Below are 15,163 nucleotides of genomic sequence, written 5' to 3'. Positions count from 1 at the left end.
ACAGGGAAGCTTGAAGTGACGCATTATTTTTTTAGGGCTGCTACGGCCCCCGGGCAGTGTGAGTGCGACTGCCAGTGTTTCGGGGATTGCACGTCTCCAACTGTCGGGGGAATGTCCATCGGCACCAGAGACAAGGCCTAGCAGACTGCTCCGGAGGCAGTAGGCGAAGAGCCAAATCCCTTAAGCGCCACTACCTCGTCCATCTGCAGACAGCAACACGTGGGCGGCCGGGAGTGTAAAGACCACACCTAGCGCACCGATACGGCGACGTTGCTAACGGAGAGACCAGTTATTGGTGCGAGCGTGCGGAGAGACCGGAGAACATAAGGTGACGCTTTATTCTGGAAGGGCCGCTACGCCTGGGGTTGCTGTCGTGTTTCGGGGCATGATCGAACCGTGGTACAGTGTCGCCCAGTACCGCTGACCGAACTCCGCTTGTATGCGTGCGACCGCTGAAAAGAGTTCGCATCTTTGGCACCTAGAGACTCTTATCTAGGGGCGTTGCGAAACACGGTAACTGGCGAAACCCAGTCTCGCCAGCGCGCCCCTGCAACGTAGAACACTAAGTCCTGCCGGCCTTGCCCAAGAAAAGTGTGAGCTCCCGTTCACGTGCCCAGGTGGGTTGTACGTAAAATCAGCGCCTTAGATTATCCGTTCCCTGGAGACGCCCGCGGCTCTTCGACTCTCCTCCAAGGGAGTGCCTCTTCGCCATGCGGAACTATCTTGGAGAAACACTCTGCCTCTGCCGTAGCTCTCTGCCGGGGTACAGCCGTTATCACCCGGAACGCTCCGTGTACCGCGGAGACCCTGCCGCTTCTCGCCCGGCAGTCGTTACCTCTGGGGTCCTGCCTCGACACGCTAATGAGGACACTCATCATCTGGTTCGGCCGGGCAATGTTATGGAGTTTCACTTGTGGATCCACTTGTCTCGGTCGGTGTCTGCGTGGTGGTGCCGTGCCCACAGCCCCTAGGCTTGAGCAGCGAACGTGATATACCCCTTCTGACCCAACGCACTTGCCAGAAAGTGCCCCGCGCCACGCCGCTCACACACCAGGCTCTCATCGTCAACAAAAGAGTCTTCGCACCGAGTGTCCCCACACCGACTGCCCTGGCGCAGTGTGTACAGTCCGCGTCATCACCATGTGTGTACAACGGGGAAGCGCTGCAGCGAGTGCCGGACCCGGTGAATTGTCAGAAACACCTAAGAGACGCGTACACCAAAGCATACACAAGAGGCTCCACGGAACAACCGCTTGGGCTGTTCTCCGACGGGTAATGCTTGCGCACTGGGGAGCATTGTGCCGCCGTCCCTCACGCGGGAATGCACGCTCCAAGAATATTCAAACATGCGCTCTGGCTGTGGGCAGTTCCAACACAAGCTGGCGGCAGGTGTTCTTGAGAGGGAGGGGACCAATCAGCGGGCTAGTGCCAGTTGCATTTGTCAGAATTTTCAGTTGTGCTCTGGAGAACTTTGCAGCCCGGGCGGGAACTAGTGCCGTCCCTATATAAGGGCAATCCACCGGCGGGCGTCTCGCCAAAGAAACATCCGGCATCCGTGCCGTATGTCACTATTTCCGTCAGTGAGCTGACTTACTGCTTGAGATGCCCCTTGTTGTTGTCGTGGTGTGGTAAGCTGCTCGTTTTTTCTTTTTGTTTCTGCATCTGGCTGTTTAGATCTTCATTGAAATGACGGTGGCACCCGCAAGCCGCGCAGGAGCTCCACTATAACGGTGTAGGAGTGTCGAAGGCGTCAAGTATAATTCTGTCAGTTTCGGTCCTCGTCTTCTCTGTGTACTCTCCTGTTCTTTCCTTTATCTACCTTTCATAGCTCTTTTTCTTTATTCGAGGTTGCCTCTGCGTGCCCTATGTGCCCTTTTCCATCCTGGCAGGGTAGCGGCAGCTGAGTGGTGTTGGTGTTCCAACTTAGTGCCCCTTCTCTGGTTGTGCAGGACCGTAGTGGCACATGTCCGTTCTCTCCTGCTAAAAACTCGCTCACGTTCTTGTATTTTTATATTCTGCGACTTTCTGTTGGACTAGTGCTACCCAAGGACACGGATCCGGTGCCGTTCCCAGTTGCATACAGGGTGTGGCGTTGTGGCGGGTGTCGGGGAGTATTTTCTCAGTGGCGTGCCGTGCGTGATTCCTTGATTGCGCTTGCTGATTTCGCGGACGCCTGTGGATCACCCGGGTGTGCAAGGCGATACCGAGGGCTGCGTGTAAATTATTCCAAAGCCGAACGCGGTGCCGGGTGCCGTGGTCTCTATTGCGGAGAGCCCGGGCACTTTGGACTGTGTTCCTGTGTTTTCTGTCTTTCTTCGGGCTGCGGCTCCGCGTTTGCCCCTCTGTGGCGTTCTCCTGATGGCGCCCCCAAGGATGGAGCCTGCTTGCTCTTCACACGAGGACCACCTTCCGCAGTTGCTTTGCTCAAATGCGTTGGCTCCTGTTTTCTTTGCGAGTGCACAAGCCGATGACATTTTCATTCATGACGGACTTGCACCAACGTCTTCGCCTTTCCCCTGTCGTCTCCTCAGAAATGTTGTCCGCAGGGTCACAAGCAGAGACCTCCCGTTCCGAATACTTGCGTAGACTATCGTCATCACGTTCTCTCGCTTAGGCGCCCGCTGTTGTCCTCAACTGCATCTTACCGGTTTCTCATTTCAGACGGTCTACTCTTGTCAGGCTTTGCGTTCTCAACCGCTTAGGTTGATGTGGTTTTTCGGAGTGGATTACGTGACCGACATCGTGTGCCCACTGTTGTCCCTTGAGAAGCGTTCTTCACTCTGAAGACGGTGCCGTCGCTCTGTTCAGGTTTGAATTGTGCTGCATCGTACGTGTTTTGTTCAGTGCGAGTTCTCTTCGTGTTTCGATTGTACCCCGTGCCCCTGGTTACAATGCGATTCCTCGATGCCCCTGATCTGACGCGGCTGTCCGCGCTACTTCAGCATTTGGATGTGGGCGACCGTGTTATCCGGGGTCGCTTGGAGCTTCTCTCCACGTCCGCGAAATCGTCTACAGACCGACGTTTGCTGCGTGAGATAGAAAAGGAGATGTCGTCGTCTCCACTCTTCTTGGCTTCTTCCCCCCCCCCGATTTTGCTTTCCTCCCCTCCATCGACAAGCCGTTCTCAAGCATCGTGGAATACTACGGCGTCAGAGTATCAGGCGGATGAGAAGGGAGAAGGGAAGGCCAGTGAGAACAGCGATGACAGCGCCACCAGTGGTCGGAAGCGAGGGAGAAACTCTCTTGATGGAGTATCGCGACTCCTCCTTCCACCCAGGGCGCGCAGCCGAAGTCGAACTGGGAAGGGAAGAGTAGGACGTTCTGGGAGAAGGAAGTCGCGGCTCTCAACACCTTCTAGAGGTACGGAAGACGATCCAAGCAGCACGAGCAACAGTGACAGCAGCGAGAAAGTTCACTCCGGTAGAAGATCTGAGGAGAGGGCGGGTCCAGGAAGGAAATGCAGACGTGGCAGGAAGGATGATAGTGTTTCTGAGGGAGACACGGACGACGGACCGCCAGAAGCAGACAAGAAAGAAGAGACCAGCGACGGTCGCCTGAACCCTGGCGTACTGGTTTGTGGCGAAAGAGAGCAACTGGGAGAGAAGGATAGACAGGATGTCCTTGTTAATCTGATCGGGACACTTAATCAGTGCTTTCCTGACTACGAATTCTGGTACGAGATTTTTTGTACGTGTGTGCGTATTCTGTCCGCACTGAAGTGGCTAGTTAACAACGAGACACTACTGTGTCCTACCCTATGCTGGAGTCCTGCTTCTTCCACAGGTATCTACAGGCTCAACTTGTTCATTAGCGAGGCAAACGAAGGTTCGTGAATAAGTATAGTTACCGGCTGTTTATGGTACTTTTCTTTCCTCAGATCGTGCCCAGCTCTTGAGTCGCGGCAGGGTGCGTCTTGAAGAAGAGCATGAAAAAGCGCGAAGCCAGCGCACGGGGAAGAACAGGCCAAGTGTTTGGTCTCGAGGCGCTCTTCGGGGGTACTTACATAGTCGTAGAAACGGTGTATCTGGCATTTGTACCTCGCCCAAGCACTGTGTTTCCGCTGACCCTTTGTGACAGTCCGGCTTCCAGCAGCGTCCGTTCAGCAGCGGACTCCGAGGTGCTCCGGTAGTGACATACATACATCAATGTGAGTGGTTTTTGCTCAGCTTTTTCTAGTGCCCGTTCGTTCATAACTGTAGCGTCCATGCATCGCGGTGGCTGTGTCGGTTGGATTAGTTTTCTGTGATGTTACTCAGGGTGGTCATGATGGCGAGTAGGAAGTGTGACAGGGGATGGTCTGTTAGGGACGGGTCCGATAATCCCGATGCGTTTACGGGTGGGTGTCTCCGTCGGCATTCCGCGCGTGGGAAACACCACCATGGTACAATGTATGCCGACTCTTTCGCCCTGGGTACGTTGTTTGATGGGCCCTTGATATGCCACATCCGCTGTCTCTTTTTTTTGCAGTAGTGCGTTAACTCCAGCAATGTTCGAACAGGCAGCTCAGCTTCAGGAAGTCGAAGCGGAAATCAATCAGCGTCTCTGTGTTGTTGAGCGAGTAGTCCCAGGCTTTCTGCAGCAGCTCTGGTGCGCCATCAAGGTGAGTGGTTCGAAGACGTGCACATCGCCGGATGACACTAGTTCAGTGAATGGTCCGCACTACAAGTTCTCCAGTTGTTAAGATGTATGCACACGTCGTACATTTCCCATGAGTGCTGAGTGGTCGCTGATGGCGAGCAAGCGTGGCTTGCTCTCGTTGCTGCTGCGTCTTGAGACTTCTCTTCTTGCACGCACGCGCATTTATTTTGCGTTTATGCGTGTAGCGTTACAGGGCACAGGTGTCTTCGTTTTAAGCTGCAGCAGTGGCCTCAGTCCTCTGTTCACCCCAGAGATGTAGAACAACTGCTTGCCTTGGGTGCACGTTTTTTTTTTTTTTTAGCGCTTCATGCCTTTTGCCTCTTTTTTTTTGGCCCTACCGCGCTCTTTTAGTCCACGGCTTGTGTTCTGTTTCCAGGCAAGCATCCGCCTTGATCATGCAGACATCTATCGTCATCGTGTTGGCAGCAGTGATGACCCGGCTCCGATGGTTCCTTATGATCCGACGCTTTCTTCGGTGTTCCGTGGTCCTCATCGAAGGCAAGGCACGTTCGCGTTACCGGCAGTAGGGAACAGACACCTCAAGCCACCCCAGTGGGGACAAGACAACGATGGTTGGCGGTTAGACAATAGGGAAGAAGCCGTAGCAGCTGCTGAATGTACAAACGAGAGAGGACGGGAAAAAGAACAGAACGGCAGTATCCCCGGCTGCCGAGGCAATGTGTCTCGTCAAAGCGGCGGGATGAGTGGAGCGGGCTTTCCCAGAAGAGACAGCGGAGCGATCTGCCTGACGACGGAGTGCGGAGGGGGATGGTCACAAGCCAGCATATCTCTGTTTTCCGTTTTCTTTTTTTTTCACGATCGCAAGGAAGAGAAGCTTCTCTTTTTCAGCTGCAGCTGCACATGCAAAGCTGCTGGGGGAGGCGGTGAAGAGGAAACGGAGGGTCTTGAAGAGGATGACATGGGTAAGCAAGGAACGGACAGAGGAGCTGCGTGAGAGTGAGGAAGCTGTAGCGTGGGGTAGTCCTATCTGAAGTGTCGTTGTTGAAAGATAGCACTGGCCGTGTATACCAAACGCGACTTGTGTGTTTCCTGTCACTCTGCTCGATGGCCCCGAAACTTTACGCAGCTAGGCAGTGGTGAGTCGCCACCTAGACATAGAGAGGAGGGGAGTGACCTGGATGATGGTGTCGAAAGGACAACGAACTAGTCGTAGTTATTGAGAAACGGAATGGTTGCTGCATAGATGGTGCGGTACGATCTTCGAGTTCTGCAGTCGTATGGAGCAGGTCGGACAGAGGGGTAGCATCCATCTGTTCTCTGTCAGAGCAGCCAAAGCGTCGTCTGGTGTGCAGTCGCCCCCTCCCCGCTCCCTGCCCTTCGTCCCGTGGCTGCACTCAAGTACGGAAAACGCATAATGTTTTTTTAGTTGCAAGCGCGTGTATATATGTCCGTTGTATGTGTTTTTTGTCACTTTCTGTTAGGTGATATTTACGTGACTCGTGCGGCTTTCGGCGTGGATGACTGTGCGGGAACCCACGCTGATGAAGAAGAAGTCTGCGATGATGAAGATGACCCGGATACATTCAGTGATTTGGAGTTGCCTTCTCCGGCGTGCGCGAACGCCTGAGGGCGCTTCGTTGGCCAACGGGAGGCCCAACGAAGAAGGGTTTAGAGAGAGGTCCGAGGAATGCGGAGGTGACGATGCGCACAGAAGTTCGTGTCCTCTGAAGAACGTTGCAGTTAGCGACGACAGGCGTGGTTCCAGGAAAACCGGGGCAAAGAACGGCGCCGAGTGAATGTCTTTATGTGGCAGGGGCCTCATTTCTCCCGGTGTACGGGTTCATGCCGTACATGTTCCATAGTTAAGAGTAATCGATGTCAGCTCTAGAGCGTACTCCAGTAAAGTCCTGCAGTTTTGTCTTGAAGTGGAGCTTGGGGGGAGAGGCTATCTGAACACTCCAGATAAGCCGCCGTGGCGTATGGGTGTCTGCTGTGCGGTATCAGCGGTCATCTGCTGCGAATACACTGCAGCCTCCGACAACTCTGGGAGTTGGTTGGATCTGAAGAGAGTCTGACGGAACGGGGGAAGAGCGAGGTGGGCCGTACAATACCTTTAAAAAAAAAAAAAGTGTACGGCTAATCAATTCCTTCCTCCCCGTTCAGTTTTGCCGTGCACGCGTGGACGGTCGCGATTGAGCGGTCCGTGGGTACCGCCCGCGACCGGTCTGCAAGAGGATTCTCGATAACCCCGAGTCGTCCTTTCTGTTCACAAGAGTAGCGATACGGACACGGTCGAGTCTGCCTGTCGCACCTTTTGCTGGGAAGGGAGGTGTTCTGTGAAGCAGCTGTATGCAGTTAGATACACAGGTATATCTGTGTGTGATTGTACGCCAAGCTGCATCTGCGTACGGCTGAACTTGCCGGGCAAAATGTTTAACTATCCCGCCCTCCCCTTTCCAGTGTCACGGAGAGATTGATTTTTGCGAGCTCTCAGTGATCGTGGTCGTGTTGTCTCCTCTCGGGTTTTCACTGGGCTTTGTCAAAGGCAGAAAACGCCTCGTGGGAAAGGACGTTCGAGTAAGCAACCCTCAATTGCTGAATGCTTGTGCGTTCTCGCAGTCATTCCGCGTAGGCGAGCACTAGACCAAACGGCTGCACCCAAACATCGTGGCGTTTGATCAAAGAATCTATGATTATATGATTTGTATAAATAGAAGGTAATTTAGTAGCTTTATATTGAGATCAAAATATTCCAAATAATTTTCAAAAATGTTTGAAATAAAAACCACCTTTCAGGACACGTCCGTGTTTCTGACGTAGGTCGCTACTGTCATAGGAGTGACGTGTCTAACAGGGAAGAGCGAGATAAGTTGACCGTTTTCGAGTGCTTTTTTTATTCCGAGTCTAGTAAATCTTGAAGCCCGCCTCACAGCCCCAAGCGGACAAAGTGCATCGGGTAGAAAGCTGTAACTATTGGGTGTTTTCCGGGGTGCTTGACTTTTTGCCACAGTGGCAGAACTGCCAAGGGGAAGAGTGCCGCCACAGTCGGCTCTGGCTAGCAACCGACCACTCGCGTGTCGTACGCATTCTGCTATTCCGGTCATGGAAAACCGGAGCCTTCACCCGCTCAGCGCTTTCCGATACCTCACGTCCGTGCAATCTCTCGACTGCACTTCGCACTGAAAGGACACACCGTATTTTGCGATCGCGCGCAGGTGCAGCAGGTCTGCTGGTGGGAAGTTAGAGCGTCTTCCGTGGCACGTGGAAGAACAGTGAACAACGCACGCCTCCAGCATGCCTAGTGTACAAGAGTACACAACGTCCGAAAGTACAAGTCTGGACCCCAGTGCGGCAGCAGCCGTTTGCTTGGCGGCCCCGGGGGCCAAAAGCCAACCCGCTGGGAAAGCACCGTAGGGTCACAGGTTTCGTGAGTTGCATCCGCCTATGAAGCTGACGACGATACACCCCAAGCACAGGAGAACGTGTAAGAGCAGGGACTCACGCGAGATGCAAGCAACGCTCAAGTACCCACGCACGTGGGACTACGAAGGACGAAGAACTTTTGTCCTCCAGCTTGGTGCCACGTTGGAGGTACGCCCACAAGAAAGACGCTCAAAGGGCAGTCTCTGCCACTGGCTCTTGGAAACTGAAAATCGTGCAGCACTCGACCCAGGACCCCTATGACTGAGAACAAAGCTGAGAGCCGGTCTCCTCTCTACAACGTGACGGTCAGAGATCATGGGCAGCGACGGACCCCCTCAAAGGAGAGAGCTATATCAGCTGTAATTCTACTCACCAAGGGTTGTCTCGTGTGCGCGTGCCTAGCTGGTCAGCACCATAAGCATTTCGCCCGTTAATTCTCAGTCAGACAGATCGCAAAGATGATCTTCTGCCAGCGTGTGAGCTCCATGAGAAAGGCGTACAGCCCTACTCATAGATATATCTACGCTGCAAACGTGCACCTCCACCCTCACACATGGCACCACCAAGAAAATAATGATAAGCGGGAGTGCTATGAGGCAAATACGCGGGACAGAGCCTTCAAACTTGCTCGCGTCTCGCATTCGGATGTGTCGATCCCGCCTTGTCATACGCATCTTGTTTTACAATCGTACATACCCTCGTCTCGGTGCTTGTTCGCATGCTGTTCTGTGGAGATAGCATCTCACCCCCGGCACAGAGGCCAGGAAAGACTTGACGCATACACGAAGCTCTATCTCAACCAGAATGGGTAATAGAACTTATACTCATACTCAGATACTTTACGCACGCGTAAACTCATTCTAGTGCCTCCGAGTGGTGTCTTCGCAATTCAAAATGTAATACAGCCGCATGTGGTGGCTTCAGTGTGTTCACTCAGTTTTGTCCGTCGAATACTAACAGAGAAGTCCGGTCGCTGCTGTCAGGACGCACGGAGGCAATTTTGAAACGTCAAACCGCCGCAGAGAAAGGAGGTCAGGAAGATAATAAGTACCTGAAGAGCGCGCAGAACAGAGAAAAGTGCAGAGACACAGGAAGTTCAAGGGCATGCCTGAACTCATCAAGAGATGCTTCAGCCGGGGTACGTTCACACTATCGAAAAAAGCCATACTCCGTTCGCTATCGAGGGCCTGAGAGACACGACCTAGAAAATAGTATGACGTGTCAGGACAGCATGCAAGGATACCGGGACAGGGGGAACACCGGTACCACCACGTGTTAGTCCACTGAAGTGAGTACCATCAGTTTTCTCATTTTCCGTAAATATAGATACCTCAGTCCGGTGAGGTGTGTCCAACTCGAATTCAGCAAGCCAACTGCTGTTCTGCCAGAGTTGCCCATCCATATATAAAATGCTCGACATGCACCAGCATGCTCCTTTAAAACACTGTGCTCTAAGCGAACTGCGCAAAGGCGCTCTGAAATTAGAACGCAAGACTGTGTACGATCAGGGATGATCGAGAAGAATAACAGAACAATCCAGAAAATCTGGAAAAGAACTCCGAAATCCGAGCGTCTCCATTGCAGCTGTCTTCAGCGTCATCTGTCTTCGCAGCGCGGAGCGAAGCGCCAAACGATCAGCATGCCGTCTCCACCCCCAGGCTTACACTCCTTTTCTTTTGTACCTGACACTACATCTGGCGGTCACCAGACCGACTGGCGGACGGCACCACGACGTGGGATGTAACATGCTTTTACTGTCTGTGTTCTGTTACCATGTACTCTGCAGACGGTCCGAAAGAGAGGCATGTGTGGATACAATGGCCTCAAGTCAGCTTAAGGATAGATGGCATGTACTAAACGTCAAACCTTCTCCTGAACGCACTTGCACCAAAGGATCGTATTCCCACAGACAATGAAACTATCGTAATCGGCCACACCCTACCAGGATGACGCCGAAGACGACGAAGTAAGGCTTCGCTGTTGACCACCACATATGTCTGGCGAGATCACGAGAAGCCTTCCTAAACTCGTAAGCCTGCAATCCGGGAATGATAAGGCACAGCGTAACCCGGCAGAATACACCCAAGAAACCCATTGTTCTCTCACGCGCCCGTCCAGTCACTCTTCACCTGCAGCTTGCAGAAGAACAGTAGGCACCCTCGCACCGATGTAGATATATAGTTATATGACCCTGGACTGGATGCGTGTAATGGAGTGTAGACACATCCATTTTAAGAGTCATTCACTCTACACACCAAGCTTGACACATGAAGTGGTACACATCCAAGCAGCCACGCGCAGTATCACAAGACCCGACAGCCTTTCGGTTATAGCACTGAAAAAGCAACATCGTGAGGTTCCTCACCGAATCCCTCAGGTTACTCGTTTTGCCAACCAGGCATTCGATCTGTTCGCCTCTCTCCAGAACCTTATCTGCACACAAAAGTCACATCACCCTGGGCTCGCACGCAGAAGTCATCGCTTACCACCAGGAAGACGTGCCACTGTATAGCTGCGCGATGCGCCCTATGAAACGTCACTAAGCTTAAAACGATTACAAGAGCAGCAGCACATCCGTACTCCTCGACCCTTGTTTTCGCTGAAGCTCTGTTTAGCTGATTCCCCTGGAAGGCGATCCCCCTCAAACGCGGGCTGATCTCCGAGGTAAACTGATACGGTAGGTTACGTCGGAGGTAGAAGGCCAGTCAAAATTGGAAGCACTGACCCGTCAGGCACGTCACGATCAAGAGGAACCGCGTGGAGACAGTTATCAAGGAAGACAGTCTGTGCCCTCATTCTTGCGATGAACTGTCACATAATGTCTTCTTTTATAAACGCCTCCATGCGCTCTACTTCGTACCGTCCGAAAGGGAGGTAACGACCGGCTGTCCGCTTTGCGTACAAATAGTTTTTTTTTGTGGACAAAGATTCTGATTGTTCGGCCCTGAGGGGAGTTTTGATTAGAAAGACCCGTTCAGGTACTTCGGACAGAAGTTAGCACAGTGAAACGATGAGCATCCTATTGAAGACCGTAGGTGAGCTCACTGATGTTCTCTCGCACGATCTCTGTCACGGCCTCGAGTTCCTTTTCTACGCGTTCCATCTGCTGTGTTCCCTTGCCCTGTCCTCTGTTGTAGGCGTCCTGTTATAGCCGTACAAGCAGGAAAGCATGCAAACCAAGCACTCGGGTGGAAGGTGCAAGGTTGCGGCGTACTGAGCGGCAGTATTTGAGAAGAATTCTCTTTTGGAGAAAAAAGAGGTGTCAGTCGCCCCTACAGAGGGACGCAGGGCTGACGCAGGCAACACGACTGAGAATATGCAAGAAGAGCGCTTTTCTGCTGTGACAAGAAGAATTCACTGTCCCTGGGAATATAAACGCACGCTAGGGCAACTCCCGAGCGACCTTGAGTACACGAACAAAACGAACAACCACAACACGGGAGGTGCGAGTACACGGGTACGCAAACCCACGCGAACTGAAAGGCAAACAGGAATCTCGGGAAGTTCTTGTTTGGTGTGCAGACAAATGAGCAAGTGTAGCGAGCTCGTGCTGGTTCTGCAGCACACGCAGGCAGATGTGGATGTGGCGACAGTGCAAGAAAATATACATTCATACTATGATGTGTGATTCGCTAGTAGAACGTGCACACGTTAACGGCTGGTTCTCGCTCAGGGGTGGCATCTAGCACACAAACCGTCTTTCCTTCCCGGCATCACCGCGGGGCATCTTGCTTCCTAGTATCATTCGGTTCTATTGTTACGTTTAAGAGTATAAGTTCAAATTCAAGAGCGGTATGGGCCAGGCAGTGTATGATCCGCCTTCGGGCACTATTAGCCTGATGACGTTGAATGAGAAGAGTGTCTACTCACCACTAGACGAATGAGGAGGCGGGCAGTTTCGCTAGCAATGCCATCGCGAGCACACGCATCCAGTTGCCGGAGTTGGCTTCGTAAATCGCTCTGCGCAGACGAGCGGAACGGACGAGCGGCTGGCTATGCAGGGGAGCGACGCGGGCGCTCGGTTGTCCACATGTTGGACAAAACACGTGTCAAGAGGCTCTTTACCCACCTCTCACACCTAGTGGAGAGAGAGCCTCGTACCCATGAACCTGCACCAGCCACGTACTCTCTCCAGCCGCTATGTGACTATCTGACATTACATCCAAGACAGGCATCGCAACGCCCTGCCGCCGAGCGAACGTCGGCGCCACTTCGCTGCTGGGATCCCACCAGCTGATGTCTTTCACGCAACACACATTGTACGCGGAAAGGCGCATCTAGAGGCACAAAAACACATCTAAGCCCAAAGTAGCAGGAGAACGCAACTGGACAGACACCCAGCAGTAGTCTCACTGATCTTGCGCCCGTTTTCAAGAATCCGGGAAAAGTAATAAAAAGAGCTCCCGAGAGCAAGGTAGAAAGAGTTAGAGCGGCAACGCACGGAGACCCACGTGGGGTTTTGCTCACCAGAAATTGCCACGGCAAGTCCGCTTGGACAGTCTCATTCGTGACGCACATGAAAATGCTCCCGCTCTTGTCGTCTACAAGCTAGGCACACGAAGACAAACGAACGAGAGGAAGAGATCTCTGCTTGTCGTACAAAGAGGTGCAAAGCAAAAACCAGCATGTGAAGAATTTGAGAGAAACACTGTGTAACGCTTGGAATGAACCGCAACGCACCGTTTCTACAATGCCGAGCACAGGGAAGGAAGCAAACCTGCTAGTTTGCTTCTGCCCAGTGGAACCGCAGGACAAGACTGAGTCTCTGAGCCATACTGCACAACAAAGAAAAGTAACGGGTAAAAAGAGCGGAAGAGAAACAGACTCCTGCTCCTGCTGCTGCCTGTGAATGGCGGGTTCCGGGGTCTGTTTCCGCACAGGTTTGAGCACTACTCATCGCGTAGTCAACCCTGCTACCTCCCAGGTGTAATAGCTCGCGTATCACACATGATACTGAGTCGACGACGTGATCCGTGTTAGCAGAGACCTGAATCAAACCTCCCCCGCGCTGCATTGTCTCAGTGTCTGCAGGCACTCGAGCTCCCGATACAAGGGACACTTTGACAAAACCACACAGGTGTTGTCTCTCATCGTCTGCGGTTCTCCAGTCACCAGTTCGAACCCTCACAGCCCTATTCAAACCCTAAACATCCGTTGGTGATTCGGACTGCTGTGAAGGTGCATCACTGCGCGGGCACCAACGTAATCGCGGTAGGCGAGAGAACCAACGCTTGGCTAGCCGATACATCTACTGCAGAAGAGCTTACAAAATTGAAGAGGCGGTTGTCGAATACGTAGCTGCGCCGTCCCTGCGTTTTCGGCAGCCTGAGCAAAGCTCGTCTGTTCAGAAGACATCATAATCAACACTGCGTGGTTAGATGCACTTAATGACGTACTAAGAATACAAGCACTGACCCACTTAGTAACACACTTCAAGATAAGCTGCCCCAAAAACGCTAGACAGCATGAGTAGGCCTCTCCGTTACGATATACATACTCACCCAAAGCCAGTGCCCTAGATGGGCTGACAAGTATCCTTCCCTTGTGTCAATAGGATCCTCTTTTTCTGCAGGCGCCGTAACCCGCTTCGTGCCTCTGCATCCTCAGACGCAGACTTTTCTGGTTCTCCGGAGAGCGGAGAAATTCGAAAAACAGAGAAATAGTTCATACCTTCCTTGGGCCAATGTTAGAGTCACACGTGTTGACGCAAATACTTGCAGGAATATTTATCCGTAAAGAAATCACAACATACATTTATACGGCGTGACCGTGTGGGTCCTGGTTTGTTTTTCCCTGATCACCTGGAAACTGAGCTTAGAACTTCTTCTTCTCCCTCCCTGACCGCAGTGTACTCCGCCTGCACATACGTCCCTTTTGTTATACAAGCGTAAAGGATCGCGTATGAGGGAGAAGGGTGCTCCGAGCTCGAAACTTCAGTCCTGCTTGAGTTCTCGTCATAGTACTGGCCTCTAGAAGAACGCCCTGCACCAGCTGGGGGTGAACCTCCTCCAGTTGCACCAGAAGAAAAACGTGAAGCCCACATGATTGTAGAAGTGCACTGGAGTGACTACTGTGCGCTCATCCGAACGCCATCCCCCCGCCGCCGACACGGCATTCCTTAGAACGTGACAACCAAAAATGCCCCGTAGAGTCTGGAACCCTACGTATTTCCTGGAAGACCAGTGCAGAAGGACGTCACGAAAGACAATTAGAAAGACCCTATTTTTTCCAAGATCAAGTATCTGGAAAAATAGTCTCCAAAGCCTGGTTATTCGGCTTACTGCTCCAAACAGAGGCTACAGGAGCACTTGTGTACCACGTCCTTCCGGCGCAGGGACTGAGAAGACAACAAACTAAATTCCGTTCACTTGCATGCAATCACGACTGGATCCGCTCCCTTCGGCATCTTGCGTCGGCTACTCACCCTCACACACCCCTATGAGAAGCTTCCAGAAAATAATCGAGCCGCCTCTGGTACGACGTCTGATGCTTGGGCGAACTCAACTCCAGCACACTAACACCACTACCTACCGACGGATTGATAGAGCTTTCTCGAGAACTCTTCAGTTTTTCGCCCCTCCTACCCTGGTTCACTCGTGAAATTGCTACGCATCTGAAAGACAGCCAGCGCTAGCGAGTTGTGAGCCCCGGAGAGGTGGGCAATGTAGACGCAGGTGTCGTATTACGACAGGGACAAAGAGACTGTAGCAATGCCGGGAATGATCGAAGGAGAGCGCGGCTTGAGAACAGAAAACGGTTGTGGCCATGGTGTCCTGGACAGGTGAGGACTGATTGGAAACCTCTCTCTTGATAGATGAATACATGTAGCAGGCTGATGCCAGCGGGACTGCGAACGGTGGCGACACAACTGAGCGGCCAGGTTACACCGGCCACCGACTTAACAAATCTCTGAGGACACCACGGGGTCAAACGAGAAAACAACGAGTCGTTCTTCGGACGGACTCCAACGCCGCCAGGTACACAGAAAAAGTAACACCAGAACCAAACCACTGCGACGCAGAAAGGCAGGGAAGAGCTGTATCTCAATGGCGGTGTGCACGAGAAGGCCAAAAGATGACTAACTAAACCCCAAGAGCGCAGGAGATTGAGCAAAACACGATGCTGCGGTATGACGGGCTCG

General features: G+C 52.6%; 2 protein-coding genes across 2 annotated transcripts; one reads left to right on the top strand and one right to left on the bottom strand.

Moving 5' to 3' along the window:
- The first annotated feature begins 1,447 nt into the window (after positions 1-1,447).
- Positions 1,448-8,011, top strand: CSUI_002584 (maf1 regulator). Its single transcript, XM_068062784.1, has 5 exons — positions 1,448-3,673; positions 4,468-4,600; positions 5,015-5,561; positions 6,081-7,176; positions 7,815-8,011. The coding sequence occupies exons 1-4, from the start codon at positions 2,892-2,894 to the stop codon at positions 6,224-6,226; spliced, it is 1,608 nt and encodes a 535-aa protein (XP_067925244.1). The 5' UTR covers positions 1,448-2,891; the 3' UTR covers positions 6,227-7,176; positions 7,815-8,011.
- Positions 8,012-9,010: 999 nt separating this feature from the next.
- CSUI_002583 (synaptobrevin protein) lies at positions 9,011-14,080 on the bottom strand (the record flags this gene model as incomplete). Its single annotated transcript, XM_068062783.1, has 8 exons — positions 13,824-14,080; positions 13,290-13,362; positions 12,490-12,570; positions 11,893-11,982; positions 11,068-11,164; positions 10,388-10,455; positions 9,965-10,057; positions 9,011-9,073 (listed from the first exon to the last, which is right to left on the bottom strand). Coding segments are annotated over exons 1-8 (807 nt in total), but the record flags the coding sequence as incomplete, so codon positions are not given.
- Positions 14,081-15,163: the final 1,083 nt, after the last annotated feature.

Source organism: Cystoisospora suis (assembly GCF_002600585.1).
Source record: "Cystoisospora suis strain Wien I chromosome Unknown contig_1077, whole genome shotgun sequence".
Taxonomy (NCBI): Eukaryota; Apicomplexa; class Conoidasida; order Eucoccidiorida; family Sarcocystidae; genus Cystoisospora; species Cystoisospora suis.
Note: the sequence above shows the minus strand (reverse complement) of the source record. Positions and strands in the feature narration are given on the sequence as shown.